Genomic DNA, 22,729 nt, shown 5'->3' on the forward strand with positions numbered 1-22,729 from the left:
CGGCGACTATCCCCACCATTTCTTGGAATCCTTCGGGCGAGAGTGAGAAAACCCTATGAGCGAACGAGAGGAAACGAAAGAGTCGACACGAAGCTGCCGTCGAGTACGAAAGAGAGAAAGCATGATACTTTGTCTCGCTCCGTCTTTCAGCTGGAGCTCGAGCTCCACCCGCGTGCGAGCTCCTACAATGCATCGGCGCTTTCCGTATTTATAATACATATTCTGCCCTTTAGTTAAAATGTCCTATCTAGCATTTTAAAACAACTGAGAAAACTGAAGTTTTATCATTTACTTTGTACCGTCCCTATTTTCCTACATTCAAATTAAAACATGCTATCATTATTTCGTAACAACCTAATATAATTGTTTGTAATAGATGTACCGGTAGGTAATGTACTATTAACGTATCTGACAGGGGATTCGTAAAGAGAGACCCAAAGAACCCGTACGTGCAGTTACATAAAAATGGAAAATTTTTCTTATTTTTGGTCCGCCATTTTGAATTTTTCAAAATGCCAAATTCTTTTCGGAAGTACATGTGCAGACAAACAATTTAGGCTCTCACATGTTCGTCTACATTTCCCCAACTTTTGACTACTTTACGTTTTGACAACTTTTTTACTTGAATTTACATATATTTACAATAATAATTCTGTCTTAATCAGTACTTACCATGCAATATTCCAGCATGACCTCGCCGCTGGACCTGGAACGAAACGATAATAAGTTTAAAAGCAACTGACACTGTTATACATGCTTAAAAAATATACCTTACCATGTTTCCATCGATGACTTTAGCGGTCTTCTCTGAAGAAATTCACTAACGCGAACAAATTCGAAATATTTGGGTCCAAAACACACTTCACTGTATGGACAAAAAAAAAATAGAGATCAGAAAAGAAAATTCCCGACGTACGATGAAATACTGCGGGGGTTCTGCATTTGGCTGGGGCTATATGAATGCCGTTGGAGTGGAATCTCTACATTTTATCGATGGTAGTATGAAGCATAGAGTTTATATTAACATCATGAACAAGCACATCCATGCTAGTGCAAATAAAATGGGACTTCAAAGAGAAATCAGTATTATTCTTATTATTATTATTATTATTATTATTACTATTATTATTTCAACAGAAATCTCTTCAGTATACGAGATCATGGGAACTACTATGAAGCGATATATGAGTCAATCTAGTAACATAGTTGTAATATGCATTTGCGCCGGGGAAAGTCATACGGAAAATTGACTGAGCACTTTATTCCGGAATGAATACTGGTTGGCCGCATCCATGGCTCTATTTATGAGATCAGCTGTATAATTAAGGTAACCGGGCACCTTAGACTCAAAAAGGGGCCTCTTTTATTAGTTTCGATGTCTATATCTGATGTCTATGTCTTCGATATTTTTGCGAATTTCGGTCCCAATTTTTCAGGAAACATTCCTGTCTAACAAACACTGAAAATATGAGATGAAATTTGTTATCTGTTGTGGATATTTCGGCATGTGCCCCCTCCCCCTTTACTGTTTAAAATTTGTTCTTGAAAATAAAAATTCCATTTTTTTGTTCGCCTTCAGAATTAAAAAGTGTTCGAGAAGCATTTAAACTTTCAAAATTTGAGAAAAAAAGTTTTTTTTTTTAGTTTATTTCGACTTTTTTCGAAAACCGTTTGTCGAACGAGAAAAAGTAATAGAACATAAAAGATGCTCCTTATCCGGATCTACAGCTTTTTCTTTAATATATTTTTTTATTTAATCAATAACTTGGAGGATATTATATAAAATCGACTTTGTGAGCTGTTAAATAATTATTTAAATATTTAAGAGGCCAGGGGCACCTTTTCCCGTTATCCTGGCGGGCTCAAACTTTACAAAGATAGTTTTTTTTTATTATTTGGAACTATTCCGGAGGCTGTCCCGAAGAAAATCTTGAAAAAATTTTACCAAGAGTAAATAAGAGCCCCCCCTAATATACATATATTCGAATGTCTAACTCTGCCATGGACCCTCGGCCTTTGAATTTATTCGCCGATATGGCACGAAAGGAAATGTAAAACCGTAACCGCGACACGATACACGAAAAGGCAAAGTATCGAACGAAATATATCACGTATTATCGGTAATAGGGCTCGTATGCGGAATACGTTGTCGAGCTACTTGATTCCGGGCTGCTTGGTCATGTTTACAAAAAAAAAACACGATCCGGATGAGCATTCCGCAATGAATCAACGATAAGACTACTATCTTTTAAATGAAACTCAGATTTATAGTCGTGCCTATTTATAAAACCTAGCAGTTGGGATCGCGGCGTTAGCACAATGGCGCCAAGGGAACTATAAACGACGACGTGTCGTTGTGAACACGAGCAAGGACCTTTGGAAACTATTATCCGTGCTCTCCGAGCGAGCGTTTTATAATGCAACGTTCGCTGGGATCATAATGTTATTACGTGTAATTACTATTTACTCACGCGAATGACACGGGATGCCTGGATATTATGATTTATCCCCGGCTGGCGCAACCGCGAACAATTGCCCAAAATGGCCACCAAACTGGACAAGCGTGAGCGGACGCGCATGGACACGAATCGGAGGGAAGGGGTCGGGGCGGATCGGCAGGAATGCGAACGCGGCACCTCTCGTTTCCTGTCACCTCCAACCGATTCCAAGGGCCACGATGGATTGTAAACACATAGCGCCAACCCGTGCTCGCACGACCACTCATCCGCATTTGTTTATGCACGCGTTTGCTGCCTAATGCTTTGCGGCTCATTCGCCAGAAACACGACACTCGAAACGTACGGCTCGCGTTCGCTGTGATGCTTCAATTAACCATGAAAGTTTCTTCCCAGATAGAAGTAGATCGCGCACGACTCTTCCCGAAGTAAGCAGACGCGGCGACACTTGTTCCTTCGAGTTCCGATTCGCGCCACCTCGCGCCCCCCCCGGCAATTAACAATCCCAAGTAACAGCGTGGCATTCCCATGGCGTGTGTTCGATCGTTCGGTCGCAATGTGACTTCGCGCGTGAAAAATAGGTGTCTTGCGTGAAAATACTGTTGGATTACCATGAAAGGATGACCGTTGGAGAAGGCTAGCACTCGGGCAGACGACGGACAGTACGATGAACTCGGGACAAGCGAAGGCAGCGTCAATTTTTCGGTAAGTCGAATATCCATCGATCTACACGTCGCCTAGTTCGGACTTTCTTACGACCCCGTGGTGTTATTGAACGTGGCGGCGCTACCTTCGGGCCAGCTCTCTCGGTGAGACGAAACGAGAGATTAGAGCGGAAAGAATAAGCACGCTATCGTGACACTGGCCACGAAGCCGATAAAAGTAATGCCAGTATTCTCTTGAGCGTAATTCCCGGGGTAAATAGCAGGTGGAAAGTCAAGGATCGCGTGCTCGTCGTGATATCTGCCACTAGACTTTCATCCTCTGGTCCGATGTACACGAAAACGAGCGTGGGTAATGGATCCATTCGTGGCATGTAATTCGAGTATTTCGCATTACCCACCGCGAAACTCCCCCTTTGCTCCCGTGTACGTCGGCACGAAACTGCATTCGGTGCAATGGGCCGCGACGCGTACACACACAGCTCGCGTCGATGCGGCCGATCTTGAATCGGTGAACTGGCTGCAACTGGCCATGAATTCCCATGATTCCCAGCCGATACGTTTTATCGTACGTAGAAATTGTTTTTGCCGGCTAACGGTGGTCCGTCATGAAATTCCTGCGCGCATAAGAAACGCCATATTGGCGAGTGCAGTTCAGGCAGATTTGCATGAAAATATTCCGCTCTTGATAGCTCTGTGACCCATATGTACGCGTATAAATGCAAAATTACGAGCCTCGACTATTTCACCGCTCCATCCACATTCCACACGGGGGATATTCGTGAAAAAGTATTCTTTATAATTCTGCAGGGGGACATTCCTCATTTCCGCGACCGACGCGAAGTTTGCTCGGCGTCTCGTGCAATTTCGATACTTTTCGATTACATCGATCGGAGCAGATGCAGCCCGGGTAATCGTCGCGCGATTACGGCTCCTTTTTCGAACGCGGTAATTTCCCAGAACCCGATTAGACGCTTAGGAGTTGCGCGGGTATACACAGGGGACGGTCACAATTACTCTTGGTAGAAAGCAGCCACGAGCAACTAATATCCGTTGTAATTACTGCGGGAAACGAGGAGGGCGCGAGAGAGTGCGTGAGCGTGCGTGTAGCGTTCAAGGGCCATCGAAGGTGTTTCGATTATCGGGCAAAATGATCTCGGCAGGGTAAGCAGGCCAGTAGATGGACGATTTAGCGGATTCTGATGGTTTTTGTTAGAAATATCTGTTGTATTAGAAAAAAAAATCAAAAGCTTTTCGCGTAAAAACGTATATAAAGAAAAAAATTACTGTAAGTAAAAAAATTAATGTATTTAAGCATAAAATGATGAAAATTCTACTCATAGCCCGTATCAACAGTAGATGGACTATAGGGCTAGTAGATGGACAGTTTAGAACCAATAGATGGACGGGTGTCTGGCTAGACGTATAAAAGGCTTATTAGCTATAGTAGTGACCTAGATTAAGGCATTTTTTGTTAAAATATAGTTTATTTCATCAAAATTAAAAACGTATGCAGTCTTCATTGTCCGAAAACTGTGCAACAGGTTATGGGCCCAGAGTGCAAATAAAGTGAGGTTATATCTATCCTAAAGTGATCAGACGTCCTGGATCATGTAGGACTGTCCCGATTTCACACGTAACCTTTTTAACATTTTCGTAGTGGCACAAAGTAAAAATATATATATCCATATAGTTCTTTTTGATATTCTATGATCCATGTAGTTAATTTTTTGTTATGAAAAAAAGTGTTTTTAATTTTGTTTTAATTTATCAGAAGTATGTCTTTATTATATAATTAAATAAACTAAGAAAATGATGTCCTTACGAATGTGATAAGCTTCTTTTTACATGTCACACATTCTAACATAAAATTTCTGGTTTCTTCAGTCTAGCCAAAACATTGCAACGGGGAAAGAAATATTGTATGCTTATATAATTTATTACTTTCTTTCATTTATTCTAAGCAATAACATAATTTAACAGGGAATTATAAAATTTGACTAGTTTCTTTAACAGATGCAACTATTAAATCCAGTGAAATTTCCATCTTCTTCGCTGTTTAGATTTGTTTCTTGTAGTATTAACGGATTACAAACTTTATTTGCAGTACTGGATTTTCTTTGTGAAATTTCTTATCATTTTCCCTTCGTCAGGATGCAGGGGAAAACCCAGCCTGGCTTTATTTAAAATCCACTGCTTTAAGCGGTTTTCTTCGCCTACGGTTAAAATAAGTTTTGGATCCATTTTATAATGTCGGGAGCCTTCCCTGATAATTTCGCATGCAATGTTGATTTACAAATTCTATATGCTTTGACTGCTTTTCCTACACTCATTCCTCTTCTAATATTTTCTGAGGCTCTATCTACGTACATCATTATGTGTATATTGATATAAGGTATATCTTTTTTGTTGCTTGCCATCTAAATTAAAAGAAAAATAAAGTACCTACATAGAATTAAATGTGTAAACTTTTTGTTTATTAAAAAAAAACGGCTTCAAAAGGTTCAATTCTATTCTATCCATCTACTGGGATTAGTTTATAAAATCCATACCAGTACATGGACAGTCATTTTTATAAGTTCTATCGTTTTATTTTTCTTTGTTTACACGTTTATTTATAAATTATTAATATGGCAATACAATCATCTATTACATACCTCTTTACAATACGTCCAAACACGTATTTTATTAACTTGAAGGCACGAATACGCTGAGCAATGGCTACTAAAGAATATTTCATACAAAAGAAAATTTCAATAAATATATTAATGTTTTATAAAACAACAAACGTTTTCTCTACAAAATAAAAAACCAATACTATAGATTAAAACTCTAGTTCTCTCAGTATTAACGATTAACCAACGATTCGTCCATCTACGGGCCCCGTCCATCTACTGGTCTGCTTACCCTACACTGCGTGGAATCGTGTTCTTAAAAGTTGTTCACTGCGGGCATTCCTTACACCAGTTTACTTCACCCTCCACTGCGGAACGCCGTTGATACCTCGCACAATTCTTCACGTTGCCGTTGTAATGTCTGTTTCGAGGTCCTTCAACCCTTACACAGAGTATTTTAGAACTATGCTCGTAAGCTTTTTCCGGCTTTCGAACGAGCTACAACTTCACAGTTATAGAGTTGGGCGGAACATTCTCGCCGCAGACAGATCGAAGGGGGGGGGGGCGAAAACAGAGCGGGCAAAATCTATCCCTGCGCGCAATTGCGCCGTAAAATGGGCAGAGATTGCGTTTGCCTGGCGTAAGGGGAAGGTGGAAATCCGCGTGGGAGATGCTCGCAGGTCCCGGCAATCGCGTAACCGTGCTTTCGCTCACGCACGCCGGTGCTTCTCTCCTCCCCAACCCCGTGGCCTCTCCGCCGTCGCAGAATTTGCATATTTATGACTGTTTATAATGTATAATTGACGGGAATCCGCATACCATCGGGGTAAAGCTACTAGGGGCTAGAGGGTACGCTGCCTTCTGCGAGCCGCCAAATCAGATTACCGGCTTTGCATTTTGGCTCGACCTCGGTCACGACCACCGCCGACCACGACTTTTCGTCCCCCTCCCTTTTCTATCTCTCTCTCTCTCTCTCCTTTCCCTTTCATTCACCCCGTTCGTCTTTCGTCTCGCGAATTTTCTATCCGAAAGCAGCGCCTCTCTCGCGTTCGCGCGCGAGCGACAAAGTGGAGGTAGCTTTTTGTGACTCAGCCGCGGGAAGAGGGAGCAATTAAAACCGCCACCGTGTGTATATGGATGTGGCTCGATCTCGACAGGGCCAGGTCTCTTTTTCACCTGTCGAGTGGCCCGAGCCACGCGAATTTTACAACCACGTAATTATGCAAGGAGAGGAGAAGCATGCGCGGAGCGTCGCGGCGCTCCAGCCCTCTAGCGACTCGTCGGCACGCGAGTAGTCTCGACGCTCTTAAAAGCGATTACCAAAACGCTGAATTATTCAGCAAGCCGTCGTTTAATTGTTTGCTCCGTCCTCGACGGGCCGAAAGATTCGTCGAATTCTTGGGCCCTGGAGGGCATCAATTTTCCCCGTCGCTTTGTTTCACGAAGACGCGCTCGCTTCCCTGACCGCCGCGTCGTTCGATCTTGATAACTCTTCGATCCAGAGGTGGACACACCTTCCTTCTGTTCGCCAATCAGCTTATCCGGCATAAACCCTCGCGACACTCACGAAGAACAAATGTACGCGCCGTAGATCGCGGCATGGCATCGCTTATTACAAGATTGCTCCCCCAGAGATTTCAGTCGTTCCTTTCTTCATCTTCAGACTCTCTTCGATGCTCCACGAGTGTTTTGCGTCCTCGTATTACATCCTCGCGTGGCACCGAATGGATGAAGAACGATCCGAGTGCACGGGTTTAAGTTCGGAAATTGTCGTTTTTCGGGTTGGCTCTCAGCTTCTTTCGAGGCAATAGAGCGGCGCAGCGAGCAAGGTATCATTCTTCGGAAAGATTTCGCGAACGTAACGTCGGCGGGCACGCGATTCCGACATCGCTCACGCGAATTTTGTGCGAGGGAACCGGATGTTTCGCAATTATCGAGCAGTGGTAACTGCTTAGTCTTTCACTCGGGGTTGCGCGGTGTTCTTGAGAAACGGCCGCTAATGGCTAATTCTCTTGTTAACGAAAAGCAGAGCTCGCTCGCGCGTTCCTCTCTAGCATATCCCGTGGTGGCTACTTTAAGCTGTTTACAGCGTGTACACGGTTGAAAAGTTTCCTCGCGCATCCTCTCGCATAAGCAACCGCTCCACTAAAGCAACCTTTGACCTACCAATTTCCATGGCAGGTCCCACTCGCGCTTTGCGGCTCTCCACATTCAACGCGGTGGTCTCTCGTAAACTGAAAATTTTTGCAAACGTACGCGCGTTTCTGCTGTTTGTTTTGACTTTTCCCGTCGGCGGCGTGCGTCCGCACGGCCACGGGGCAAACATTTTTTTCACGATTTCCCTACGCTTTCGGGTTACTTCGCCGTTGCAGTACTTCCAAATAATCTACCGTTACAAATAGAGTGGTTGAAATTCGGATTGCACAATCGGGGTCCGTTGGTTCTAGCAAATATCTCGAACGTTAAAATTGTAATTCGATTCCTCGTATTTTATTACTGAAAATAGGTAGGGTAGATGCACCATTTGTGGCCACTTTAAGGTATTGTACCAGTTTTGGCCACTTCTTAAAAAAATATAATATTTTTTTCGCGTAAGCAATAAATATAACCTTACATATCTGGCGGTATACTAAACAAAATATTTATGATGTGAAATTCTCCACATAATAATGATCTGCAAGCAGTTTAAGAATAAGATAATTATGCACATGGCCAAAAACAGTGCATTGGCCACAAACGGTACACCTACCCTAATTGTGGCCAAGAGAGCAACGTTGACGATACGAGCTGAATGATTAACAGGGAGAGAGTGGCACGAATTAATGCGATAATGAGCAGGATTACAATCCGACAAATTGGTGATTTGAAAGAAATAGGAAACTTGCGCGAAAAGAAGAACGGTGTCAAGTATTCCGTATGTTCCCCCTTTAATCAGGGGTAATGAAATGGACAATAAACCGCGCGAGAACGAGCGCTATTCCACGGAAATTTTCATGGCTGATGAGACGACGCGCCGAAGGGTGTGTTAAAAGCGCGGGGCGTAAAGCGCAGCGCGCGAACTGCGCGTAAATGTGCTGGAGCACCGAGACCGGGCAGTAAAACGATGAGACCCCACAGCAGGAAGATAGATTTCGAGCTTAGTTACACATGGCTCGACAGATATTACGCGATAATGGAATTTTGTGCTGAACCAATTATCGGTAACACGTGGGCAACGCGGGAATTCTTCGTATTTTTGTTTGATTGAAAATCCACAGACAACTGGCGCGTGGAATCGGGCGAACCTGAAAATGAGCAGGAATTTTTCGACATTATCCGCGAAGGGTAGGTGGGTGGGCGAGCCGACACGATCGCGGGCGTAATTCATCGCGTAAAATCGCGGCGTAAGCTTGTGCAATCGGGAAAGCGTGTGCGCTAAAGAGGAAACGCGTGTGCGGAACGGCGACGAAAAAGAGAAAACATGCACGGTGAATGGGCAGCCCGGCCCAAGCCATGCGTGATATAACGTGGCGACGAGGTCCGAGCGTCACACGACAAATGGCGAGCCATTTGCGAAATAACGCATCGATAAACCCGCCGGCAAAACGAACGTCAGAATCGCTTCCTCCGGCCGCCGTTCCACCCCTGGTGGCTTCAATTCGCCGGACCCCCTGAATTGCGCACGGGCGGGAGGGGCGGGCCTGGTCACATCCGTCGAACAAGAAAATACTGGACATTTCGTATTCACCCGTGAAGACCATGACTTCCCGATGAGAAACGCTCTTTCCGGAATCGCCCTCGAACGTTCTATCGATCGCTCACCCCCTTCGACGCCCAACGATTCCCTCGTAGGTCGGGCGGAACCGAACCGCTCGAATGGATCTTCGAAAATTTCTCCGCCGTCTTCTGGTGACAGGGTCCCGACGTCCAAGGGAAACTTCTCGCGTGGAAACGACGAAATCACAGGAAAATTCTGAATGTACCTACCCCTGCTCCACCATTTGTTCCCGCGAGGTCTCTTTATCTGACCAATGGAGGCATCGGCCGGCAAGCAAATTGCGTGGCTCTTCGTCGTGTCGCGCTCGAGAGGGCCAAAGCAGGGAGTGGTGTAGGATCGGAAGAGTGCGGCTAAGGGAACGACAGAGCGAAAGGGCGAAAAGGAAGGAAGGGTAAAGGGTAGCATGGGGTAGACATGGGCGTGCCAGGCACTGTTTGGTCTCCGGAGAGAATATAGAGGGTGCAAGAGGGTCTGGTCGCTGGAGAGTGACTGGATGGATCGGCGTCAAAGTGAGGCTGATGTATATGCATGCTACTCCTGGGTCAGCGGGATGGCCCGAATTACCATAAACACGCTAGATAGTAGGCTAACTGCCGTTGTACCTCTTCATCCTTGCCCGTTCCTCCTCCCCCCGCTTTTCCTTCCGTCCGTCTGCCTCTTTCGATTCATCAAACTCCGCCGCGAAATTCTGCTCCCTCATTGTTTGGCAGCCGGGCAAGTTGCGCGCTTTCGCTCTTCGCACGCCATTCGCCTCGCTGCTCTTTCTCCGCCCCCTATTCTGCGCAGTTTTTCGCCGGTACCTGGGGGATGTCTGATAAAATTTCCATTTAAATTTTATCGGAATTCCTCCGAGGCTTCGGGAAATCGCAAACCTATAACTGCCGCGGGTTTGTTTGCTCATTGAATCGCTCGCGCGTGGATATTAAATATTTGCGAAATCCATCGTCCGGCATGATTCTGCGGGCAGCTTCTAATTACTGGCTCCGGATCGTGGGGTAGATGATCCGGGGGGGTAACGCGAGCTCGACGCCTGCCGCTTCATCTTTCTCCAGTTTCACGATACCCTAACTTTCGCCCCGTCCCCCTCTATTTATCGACCTTTGCCGCGCAAGATCACAGAGGACGTCTCCTTGATGTCTCTCTGGGTTGGCGCGACAAAAGGGCCAAGGGCACCCTTTAGCACGCTGCCGGCTTTATTCGCTCCGCGGTCGCGTTTGATCGATCCTTCCGTGCGAACTCTCAAACACCTGGACCAAGTTGTTCTTTGAGCCGTCCGGCGACCCGTGACCGAGAACAGGATCCGATCTTCCGACAAGAGGACGTTCGGAGCTTTGGCATCGATAGGGGACGTCCAGTCGAGTTCGATGTTGGCGTTGCTGGGACAGTTTCGTGGGAGCGTAACGAAAATCGACGGGACGGGGACAACTGCATGGCGCTAGTTTAAAAAACACACAGAGAATTCGAACGATGGGACAACAGAGCGTTTCGGTCGCACGCGTTGCCCGCGTACCAGCAGAACGAAGTGAATTTTGCGGCGAGCCGGAAACTCGGCCGTAAAGTTTGTTAGTAGCGCACCTGAAGTTGTTTCTCCACCCCTCACCTGATAGTCGCGTGCCGTTGCACGCGCAAATCACCCACGCCGCACTCGATCACTTACTTTCCCGGCGGAATCGCTGCGAACCGAAACAGATAACACGATTTCAGACTACTCGGTACCGCGGAGAATTCCCTTGCTCTCCAATTCTAATTCCGCAGAGGACCCACACCCGCGCAGCTGCCACTTTTTTCTAGCGCAATTTATTTCGTTGCGTTTAATTAAAATCGCGCACGGTTACTTTCGAACGTCTGCCCAATTCGAGGTTTAAATTCCGCCGTTGAAAACACGATTTAACGCTTTGTCGACTAATTTAACTTAAACGGCGGGGCGGAATATTTACGAGATTTTGTATGGTAGGTATTCGAGGCTGCTCGAGTGCAGAAAGGAATTCAAGGAGGTAGCTCTCGTATCAGAAAGGCAGAGGTGATCACCAACTTGCTGGATACCGGGTAACTGGTAGATAATTAATATTACCGCTTCACTAATTAATCGCTGTGGAGGATGGACGTGTTTACTAGGGTGGACTTTAGATACTCTTGACGAAAATTATTTTGCGGGATTTTTTTGCCCCAAGAAATATGACACTTGTTGGGAAAATGATCTGGAAACAATTTCAGCCCGATTGGATCACGGGAAAACGAAGCGCCACGAATTTGAAATTTTTTAACTTTTTAAACCTTGATATAAATATACATGATATATCGTTGAACTTTTATTTTTTTTCTGTTTAAGAATACATACACAGCATATACGATTGTTAAAAAAAAAACTTCCGTGACCTTCAGAACACGAAAGAGTGACCTTGAAAAAAAAAATTTTCTTCCATTATATTGACCTCTTTATATACTACAACTTTTGACTGAAGAGTTTTTTCATATATCCATAAACGATGGAGATATTAAACATTTCTTATTCTTATTATAACGCTCCATTATACAGAAGAAAATCAGTTCTAAGACTGAAAATAAGTTATTATAGCTATTATGTAAATTACGAATAGAAATGTCATGAAAGTATTGCGTCCCAGATCTGCTCGTGGACTCGTCAGCAAGGCCCAGCAGATCCTGTCTCAATTCCCAATACAACGTCTTAATACGCTCACGTTGAATTTAAGCTATCATGAAAATTTCTAAATTATGGATACCTTAAGTGTTTTCGTCCCAGACCTGCTCGTGGACGTTCGATAAGACCGAGTAATTCTTGCCCTAGACGCGACTGTGTTAACAAACACAGTCTTAAGTGCGTCTAAAAAATTCAAATAGCCACGGAGGTATTGATTAGAGGTTTCTTTATATTAAAGATAAGTTCTGTTTTGTGAGGTCAGGATACTTCGTTTTATATTCCATCACATTCTACAGTATAAATTGTTTCTCCTCTTCATTTTTTGATAATATTTTGTTATATTCTTCCATAAGTTTAACGCCACGCTCAGCAGTGTCATTTACCACTTTTAATCCGTTCACGACGTCTCGCCCAATGTGGAAAGCCTAGTCACAACAAGTGTCATATTTGTGGGGGTGGGACCAAAAGAATCTGATGGTCGACAAAAATGGTTCACCCTAGTGTTAACCCGCTCGCTCTGTTTTGCTCGCGAATCCAGTCTAACTGTCACCATCGAACACCAACGTATCTTTTAAAAACAAGTTGATAACGTTAATGCGCAGCAACTCTGTCTAATTAATCTTGTAATCGCGTATACTACATCTTGTCACTCGTACATATCTCCGTCTTCCGCTCCTGTATATTTTATCTTTTACCAAAGGGTGGCCACCCGTATATAATAATAATAAACAAATTACTCCGTGACGGTGCAACGCTCGTTTTGATTGCCGTACGTACCGCCGGTATGCAATCATTTGGCTTTCGGAATTTCAACCAAGGTTCCTATTTGCTTTGCATCAGCTAATCATTCGCCACGGCCCAGGAGATATTAATGCTCGTATTCGTATCCATTCGATTCATAGACGCCAAGACCCATTTTGCAACAGTTTCGTAGCACAGCCTCGTGTCTTTAACAAGGTCATTAGCCCGGGGATCGATGAACGTCGCGCTCGGCGCACCGTGAATGTGCCTCGTGTGTCATTTGCGCTTTTGTGGGCAGAAAAGATAGCGGCTTTGTGACTCGCTCGCTCATGTAGCGCGCTCCACCCGGGGGGGATGAAGCGAGGCGGAACCACTAAAAGGGTGCTCGAAATGGCAGAGCAAACTTGCCGAACGTTCAATTATCCATTCGCGAGTTGTTCCGATCGTATCTTGGCGGGAATGAATTTGCAGCCGTTACAACTGCCGTTCCCTGTATCGAAAACGCGCCCCCGTCCGATTTTCGTCCTCCGAACAACCGCCAGCCAATTAGGTAGGGGATCGCCGGGCGAAAAATGGCTCCGGGCGCTGATCTGTTCCGCGCGTTTCCGACGCGGCGAAGGAAATTTCACGAGCGAGGACGCCGGAGCGGGGCCACGTTCTCAAATCTTAGATCGACTCTTAGCGGAAAAGCGCGAGCAGCGAGGCGTGTGGAAAGCGTTTCAACGATGCCCGGCGCTCAGTGGATTCTCGAGTGGGTCAGGAAGGGAATTCGAAGGAATGCAATTTTCCTCGGATGCACTTTGTGCTTTCCGTCGTTTCAACGATGAACTTCCTCGTCAAGGCCGGTCGCGAGCGCACCACGGCCACGCGATCAATATTGCATTCACGTGCGCGCCATCGACGTGGCCACATTCTTGCACGGTCAATTTCGATGATCGATCGATCTGTCCTTGCCTCGGAGCAGCAACGGGGGCCAATTTCTTTGGAGTATCTCCGTCGCTATTGACCCGCCAGTGCGCGTAAGAAAGATGCGAGTAAGGAATGAGTATCCAGGGTGGCTCGCACTCGGGACCGTGAATAATCCATTAAACATTAAGCGGTCCCCCGCAATTTAAAACCCCAAGAATTCCCCCACACCGTGTACACTTTCGATACCTCCGCTTCCAAGGGGCACTTCAGTCCCGACACCTTGAATCAAATATTAATGCCACGCGCACAACAAAACGCGACAAATTTCCCACCCCCCGGTTTCCAGCGAGGATTAACGTGAAAAGACGCATCGCAGGGTTGGAGAGTCGTTATCCGTGGAATTATTTTAGAGCGAAATCGGGGAACAGACCGGGAAGGGCAAGGTTGAAAGACGGGTAGCTCGAGAAATGCAGAACAGAGACAACAAGGACGGAAACAAAGAGCCTGGGACGAAGTCAGGGCGAACAAAGCGTCGACCGCGAGGCGAGTGTCCTCGAGGTAGGAAGGACGAGAAAGGGAAAGGGAAAAAGAAAGCGGGCGGGGAGAAATGCGCGACGGAGAATCTGATATCTGTGGGGTTTGGGGAACTTTTGAAAGTTATTTAAATTAAATAGACTGTTGGGAGGGAGGTAGCGCGAAGGAAAAAAAGGGACAGGAGCACGGAAATATGGAGGACGAGATAAGGGTTGATCGCGGAGTGGGTAAAGCTTGAGGAGAGGAGAGGCAGGAGGAACCCCGACGGTATTGATAGCGACAACAGCTCCGGATAAAATATAACGCGCGTCTCAGCGCAGAGAATTAAAAGGTGTTTCTGCCCCCTTTTAACGGCCTCGCCTTCGTCCTACGGCTCGAATACGCAACGAAGTCAGACCCCTTCGAGGTCGACACCGGAAGAGGGTGGCTTCGTCCCTTGAAACGGCGCTGTCTGGTATCTCGATTCTCGCTTCGCTCCTTCGAAGGGGAAAGCACGACCGATAATAACTCCCTTTATGCTTCTTCGCTGGCGTATCCTTCTGAAACGGTAGCAGTCATTACCGTGCTTTCAAAGTTACATTCTCTTTGACCGTGTCTCGATGTTTCGCGTGTCGTCTTCAAGCTAGAGATCTAAAGACGGCTCTGATCGCCCACAGATATCACATTTGAACGTTATTAGACTGATCCTCCTGTGTCCATTGAATCTCCATTCACAATATACCTGTAGTCGCTCGTTCGTAGACTAATCGGTTCTGGAACGTGCATTGTGCGCGAGCCCTGTACAGACTTCGTTTCCTGTGGTCGGAATTCTCGAGCCGTCGGCGGAGTTTGTAAACTGGCGTGTGCTTAGCGATCCGGCTAACCTGATGGATCGATCATCCATTTCGACCCACTCCAACCCTCTGTCGAGGTAAATAGACGGGTATTAAGTTCCCAATAAAAGTAGAGGCTATTCGAGAATGCCTTAATGCAACGCGGATCTCGAGCCGCTGCTCTCTGGAGGCTAGACCTCACCCCCGAGCTGAAGAGCTCCAGTTACACCAAAGTTTTGGCGGCAATAATGGACGCTGCCGCCTCGAAACTTGGAGTATTGTTTTATCGCCTTTAATACCCACCCCTCTCTTACTTCCCGCCCCTCAGGTAATGCGGACCACCTACCGCCTCGTTCGACTTCCATTTCCCTCCGTCGCCCTGCCATTTCGCCCTACCCCCTTTTCCCTCTTTTCATGGCGGTGCTTAACGATAAGTGATTTCGTATGCACGAAAGCGGCCCGGGGCTCCCTTAATTTCGACGCTCGTAAAACCCGGGCCGTGCCTTCGCGATTGCTCCAACAACCGGGGCGATTTTTGGGACGAAGTACTCCCCAACTCTGCCGAGCTACTTGCCGGCGTGCCATTTGTATACTAATTTTTTTCCTGTGGTAATTCAGGGTTTCCTCGATACAGAACATCTAGGGCATACACATAAGCAAGTACGTACCTGCGTGTGTGACAGTAAATTCTACAAAGATAGGGTAGACCGGGGGCGACTGTAACACGTTAAATATCTCAAAACATATGATAGATATTAACAGAAATTTTGGATATATGATGAAGAATGACATTTGGAATACATACATCCATATCCTAGCAGTATAGATACACAATAGACATGCATAGTGAAGATAATAACTTTTCGATACCCTAAAGTAATTTTTTCTTACTGATTTAAAATTGTAATATAAATACTCCCTTTGCAAGTACGTGCTTTTTCTAATTTTTAATATTTAATCTGGCCATTCTTAAAGTAATACTGATCGTTACTTATCAGTTTTAAGTGTCTCGTTAATAAGAATTTATAATTTAAGTTCAAAAGCCTGGTCGGGGGCGATTGTAACATCGCACGGTGGGGAAATTTCGCGATTTTATGGCTAAAACCACAAAAATAAATTTTTGACTTCGACAAAATAAATGCAAATGTCAATTAATCAATTAATCCAGATTTTCAAGTTGGTTCAAACACTTGTATTGTGTTATCCAAAGATTTGAAAATAATTTAAAGGCATGGATTCAATTCCTGGTGGTGCGTAAGATATCTTTTTGTCCTCAAAATAATTATGTTTCGGTTTTTAATACGCAATTTATACAATTTTTAAAGTAGTGTTTTAGAAATAACCTTTTCATATAAGAATCAATTTTCAATGCATAAAATAGTTATCAATCCCATAATATCCTGTGCTGATTTTCATTTCTATTTTACGTTGGACTATTTTGATTCTATAAATGCAATTATTAATTGCTAATAGTGGATAATCTTGTAATTATATTTTTTAAACGATTTTATTCAGCTTCGATCCTCTGTTTGATTGATAACCCTTCTGCTATGATCTGCTGCACTGTAGCAGAGGCATGCGCGAACAAAGAAATAAGTGTCTAAATGTAAATAATAAAAAAAATCTTTATCGTTCGTAATTTTCGTAAGTGCTGTTTTTCGGATAATTTAGTTTCTCATATATTAGAACTTAAAAGTGCCGAAATGTATATATTAAAATAAGTTTTGACGTTTTGACCACGAAAATGCATATTGTTCTCCAATTGACATTTGTATTAAATTTGTAAAATTAAAAATTTTCATTTCTGTAGTTTTGGCCATAAAATCGCAAAATTTCCCCACTGTGCATTGGCAGACGGGGTCGGTTGTACCGCGACAGAACCGAATAATGACAAAGGAGATGAATAATATTGTTTTTTTTTGCATGAAATTCTATAGCACAGCACAAGCGAACCAAATGAAAAATGGGAGCAATGTACTGAGTGTAAGGATTGATCGCATGTAGAACGCGGCAGCCGAAACGTTTTCTATATTTGCCACAATGGCGGCACCGCATAATTGGTTATAAATTTTACTTTTTTCATTTATTATTATAATTAAAATCAATAAATATTTCTATTTTGTAAAGTTAAATTTGTGCTACTATCGATTCCATGCAGTGTGACAACCGACCCTGGGTCAGGGACGGTTGCAACACTTTCTCCGCTTCTCATTTTTTATTAATAATCGGAATACTACTTGACATGCAGTGAAACTGTTGTGGCTCAAATAATGTCAGATAAGTAACATTTCCGTAAAAAAAAACTATTGTTGTAACTATAGTACTTTTTGCGTAATCGTATTCCAAAGTCAAAGTGTTACTACCGCCCCCGGTCTACCCTACCATAATCTCGTGGCATGTTGGCTAAATCAACTGATAATTAGGACAATTAATTCGACGGTCGTTGATCCGTGTAGCGCGATGTCTGAAGTAGTTGACCGACGAATTCCTAGATCTTTCATGGTTTCGAACGAAGTCGCAATTAAAGGTTGCCCGACTAATTAACGCCCTACTATTCCCACCGTGGTGGTGGCGCGATGGGTCGCGCAATTCGACGCGACGAGGAACAGGGGAAACGAAACAGTGACGATAAATCGGCCGCAACAATTTCCAGCGTGGCGAGAACGAGTGCGCGTTGTTGCAGGATGCTAATGCAAATAAGACCCATTGAGAATACAAAAGGGCCATTGAAAATTGACCTCATTCGAGCGTCGCGGTGTTCGTGGCCGTCGATAGGTATCCCCTCCGCTGTCCAAAAGCGTTGCTCCTCAATGGAATTTCGCGTTGCGATTGTTGGCATAAAACAGGGTCGATCCTCTCTCGTATTAATTGAGAAGCGGCCGCGGCAGGGACCAACAATGGGGGCGGTTGAACGCGGTTGAACGCGGTCGAACGCGGTCGGCGTTTCCGCATTACGCGGATAATATTTCGTGCGGATGTCAGAGCGGGTGGAGCGTCGTCGGCGCCGTTGCCCGTTAATTTCCCCGAGCGTTGGTCCGCCGAAAGGGCAAGTGCGAAACGCGCGCAGAGGAGTGAGCAAAGAGACGGGAAGAGGTGAGGGTGAACGGCGGCTGGCAGGGGGGGGTGGGTCGTTGAGGGGAGACGAGGAGTAATTTATGATAGAAGTTTTGATATACTGCGCATTTAGGGTAGAACTTTAAAATATTAAAATAGCTACGGCGATACGATAGAGGCTCGAACCGCGACGGGAGATTTATCATACGCGGGAGATACCGTTGTGTATAGGCGGCTGCGACACAACACCCCGACACCCATCCCTCGTTCTCTCGCACCCTCCAACCCTCTCCGCCGTGCCGCGGCGCGCCACGCCGCGACACTTCGCCGTACAACCACCCATACCAGACGCGTTCTATACGGTCATGAATACATCGCCGGGTTTAGCTTGGTTCGAATGCGATTTCGGTCCCACCGTCGGAGATTCATGCGGCCGTGTTACCCGATCCACCGACCCTTCTGCACGGATGGTGTTTTAGAGCCGTTCCAGAGGGGTGAAACCGTCGCCTAGCCATTCCTTGACCGATACGGCCCGCGATCTGCCCGACCGATCTCCAACGATAGACCTTCCGTTCATAAATTCACCATCCCCCGTCGCCAAGATATACGCTTTATGAATATGCGTCCGTAAATGCGTTGTCGCGGCTCCCGCGATAAGGGGAGCCACGAAGCATCGGTCTAACCCTCTAACCGTCTAACCGCTCGCGTGCCCCACGCTCCGCAAGATATTCACGGTGTTTGCGCCCGACGCGCCAGGGGGGAGCGAACCTAATGAATATTATCGAGTCAAATCGGTATCGTCAGTTCTCGTGGAACAGATTTTCCAATGAAAAGGGTTGCAACGCTTGAAAAGGCCTACCGGGGAAGCTCGCTGCTATGTAGGAGAAAGCCCCGCGCTCGATTCTGGGCCACGTACACGGCGATCGTGAATGATAAGTCATGAATCACGTGACGAAAAACGTGACCTACTGGCACGGTCTTCATTATGTGCACCCTTGGCAGTCGATGGCAGAGGGATAAAAAATGCGGACACCCTCGAGGAGCGTAACCCTACTTGGTGGGGTGCATGCGTCGTGGAAGTGCAGTCGAGGAGGACGACACGCTCAGCATGTGGGGCCGCATATGGCGCGTGGCTTCCCATTGTTAAGGGCGCGGCTTACCTAACTGACTTTATGGTTGACCGTACTTCCACGGTGAATCCGGGCTGTCCTCCTGGGGCCCATGTGTGCAAGGTGCCCCTGCGACGATTCATCGTCGATAACTATTGTCGGCCCTTCCTCTCGTTACACTTTTACCCCGCCAGTTCTGCGCGGCCGGCCGCGCGCTCGAAGAATCGATAAACGCATCCGCGCAAATGAAATTTTCGCGTGGCGGAGTCTCTATAACGCTCTGTGAGTGGAATACATACCGCGGCAGGCTATTAATCGAATTTTTACCAAAATTTCGGTGAAAAACATGCACGCTCGATTCTCAGTTATTTCAACGCGCGCAAACATCGCCCAGAACCGTTTATTCGAGCAATCCGTTCGCTGCACAGTGGCACATAATGACATTTTTTGTTCAAATCACCCTACGGTCGTAATTTTTCAGAAAACTTGACGACTTTTTTTGTAAATTCTTCGCAATTAAATTCTCTATCGATCTGTCCGGCCGAAATTTTGAATTTCGTTAAATTCGAAACAGGCGGCCAAAAAAGCCCACAGATACTGATCTTCGAATAGTGCTGTAAAATTCGTTAAATATAAAAAAATCAGCAACGAAATTCAAAATTTCGACCGGACAGATCGATAGAGAATTTAATTGCGAAGAATTTAAAAAAAAATCGTCAAGTTTTCTGAAAAATTACGACCTGTAGGGCGATTCGAGCAAAAAATGTCGTTATGTACCACTGTGCGCCGTGCCATCAATTTTCAAGCTACCCGCGTTCACTAGCTAAGTAGCTGCGAAGTAACTCCGAAGCACGATGAGCGGTAGTTACGGACAATGAAAATCTTGCTCCCGTTAATTCCAAGACGCGCGCCGGAAATTCCTCTTCGACTTAATTGCCGTGCATCTTGTCGCCGAAGATGTTGCTACTCCGCTCCGAAGGGCCCCACTTGCCCGGGGGACAACTTTGGAAAATAAATTGCAGCTTTATCCGGGATAGTTCTAATTCCTCCGGAATCATTGCCGCTCGGCGTACAATGCGCAATTCGGCGCGAAGCTTTTTAAAGTTCTCGCTTGCCGCAGTTGGAAGCGAACGTGGCAGCTGAAAAGTATGAATACTAAGGGCTGTCTGTAATTCACGAGGAAGAAGCGGCATAGCAATCAGCAATTCCCTCGAAAGGGATGGAAACTGGGACGCGGGACATTTAAATTATGCATTCCTGGTGAAGAGGTGGAGCGAAACTCGGCGGGATAGAGCGTGGACGGCGGGGAGGTCGACGGAAGTTGGGGAATCGAACACGCGGGTGCTAGAAATCGTGCTTGCATAACGGACAGCATTGCGAATCGATATACGGTACCGCATTCCCTAGCGGGAACTCAACAGGCTCCGTAGACTCGCGGAATCTCGATGCAGGAACGCAGTCGAGCGCATCTTGTTGGCCGATTATCGACTGCATATCCAGAGCGCATTTAACTCGTTACCGAATCCTCGAGCCGGCACCGTGCTCCGTCGTGCAAACGGAAGCGAGCTTCGAGGAGGGCCCCGAATTATCTCGAAAATTCCACTTCGTTCTTCTGCTATTACGCGCGACTGTTTCTATTAATTAAGCCCTCTGTGCTTACACCGCCATCTCGCTCCGCGAGCTCGCAACGAACGCGCATCTCCACTGTTCCTGTTTTAAATTCGGGATGCATCTGGCCCAACCTCCCTTCTCTCTCCGTAACACTCATATCAGAACGATTCCCGAGATATCCCACCTCGCGCACGAAACACAACGACAGGAAGCCCCTTGGTCCGTGGATGGAAACTCGACTGCGAGGCCACCCAGAGCTCGCTCGTTATTTGGTCGTCGGTTTGGACGCGCCACCAGCCGTGTTTCAACGGTTAATGCACTTAACTTCCGGATAATCAGACGAACATTGTTTGCCGAGTTGCGAAACGTTGTGCTGCGGGAAATAGAGTTAGAAGCCGCACGCTGCACGTGTGCAGCCGCGCATATCCTTTGGGGCACACACATAGCCGCCCTGCGCAACAAGCTACCTCAGGTATACATCAGCGGGGACAAACCTAGAGGTACCCAGGCCCAGCAGGATCCCGGGGATGTTTCGCAAGCGCCTCCACCTCTCCTCTTGTCCACGAGGTGTTTCCTTCCACCCTCGCCTCTTCGCTTTTTCGTGGTTGTTTGCGCATTTAGTCGCCCAGCGGCCCGGCGTTTCTTCAGCCGGCTTAACTCGCGCTAACCGAATGACGGTAACGCGTTTAGAGGCCGCCGTCGGTGGGCGCGTTATTCCCTGGTTTACGCGGCTTAATCGCCGGAATTACGCCCCGGAACCGCGTGCAACTTGGCGAAAGTTCGATGATACAATTTAACGGGCGGATAAGTGGATCGCGGGATGTTCGAGGGTGGCCCTGTTGTATCCCCCGCGCTATTGTTTCGAAAGTTCCATGAAAGAAACCTCGGGAGAGATTTCCAACCGATCAACGATTAATAGGAGGCAAGCGCGTAATTCGCCGTCCTCATTTTTCAACTTTGGAACAAAGCTCGCGAATGATCAAACGGGGTGGAAATGTTTGCAAATATCTGTAATAGAAAAGGGAGGGGGAGGGGGTTGGAACTAGGAGTTAATGAGAGGAAGAAACGGGAAACGGGCACATTTATCGAGGTCGCGGAGGAAAAAGGGGACAAGGATCGGTCAGGGCAGATTGGAACGTGCGCGCGGTGGCTTTATGGAAACCAATAGGGAGGGTGTGTACTGTGTATATTAAAGCGGTTATCGATAATCGAAATTATCCGGAATTATTATTAGTTTGCGTGCTCGAAGCAACGGCTCCCTTCGTCCCCTCTGCTCCTCGATTCGATTACGGTTCCGTTCCGTCTCGTCGGTTAGGATGGTCGACCGTTGGCCAAAATCCATTTCGGCCTCCTGTGAATGGTGCACGCATCCGCGCGCGATGACGCGCACCGGATTAACCGACAAGTAGGTTGTCGGGGAACTTCAGATTACGTCCAACTTGCGCCCGAGTTGCGTTAATTTGTGTCACCCGGCGATTAGAATTTCGGGGGTTGCAAGTTTCCGCGAAACAGAGTGGTCCGCGCTCCCTCTGCGCAGGCGCTGCTGACAGCTTACCAAATTGATACTTTTCATACTGATTACTGCAACTCCGCGCCCGATTAACCGCACCTCGTTTAACGTTGCTTGGGCGTTGAAAAAAGTTGATTCTGGATTCCCGATTACTTCAATTCGTGCTGGTACAATTCACGCGACTGCCGCGTTGTGCATAGGGATGTTCCGATACCGACAAGGTATCCATACTTTTACTCATTACTTGCATCGAAAGGAAGTATCGATATCTACTGAGTATCGCAACAAAAGTATTGATAT

General features: G+C 46.3%; 1 protein-coding gene across 3 annotated transcripts in view; it reads left to right on the forward strand.

Moving 5' to 3' along the window:
- Positions 1-22,729, forward strand: part of Pxb (putative Hedgehog signaling attenuator pxb) — a 285,795-nt gene that overhangs the window by 66,780 nt on the left and 196,286 nt on the right. The window contains exon 1 of one of the 3 annotated variants that reach the window (XM_076810054.1): positions 2,800-3,161. The exons of 1 other annotated variant lie outside the window; for it this stretch is intronic. Coding sequence is in view for 1 of the 2 variants with exons in the window: in XM_076810051.1 (XP_076666166.1) it covers positions 3,124-3,161 (38 nt within the window). In the remaining variant the exon portion in view is untranslated. Of the gene's footprint in view, positions 1-2,799; positions 3,162-22,729 lie in introns of those variants that run through there. One more of the 3 variants, XM_076810051.1, reaches the window with a different exon arrangement.

The sequence above is a fragment of the Andrena cerasifolii genome, chromosome 4 (assembly GCF_050908995.1).
Source record: "Andrena cerasifolii isolate SP2316 chromosome 4, iyAndCera1_principal, whole genome shotgun sequence".
Lineage (NCBI taxonomy): Eukaryota > Metazoa > Arthropoda > Insecta > Hymenoptera > Andrenidae > Andrena > Andrena cerasifolii.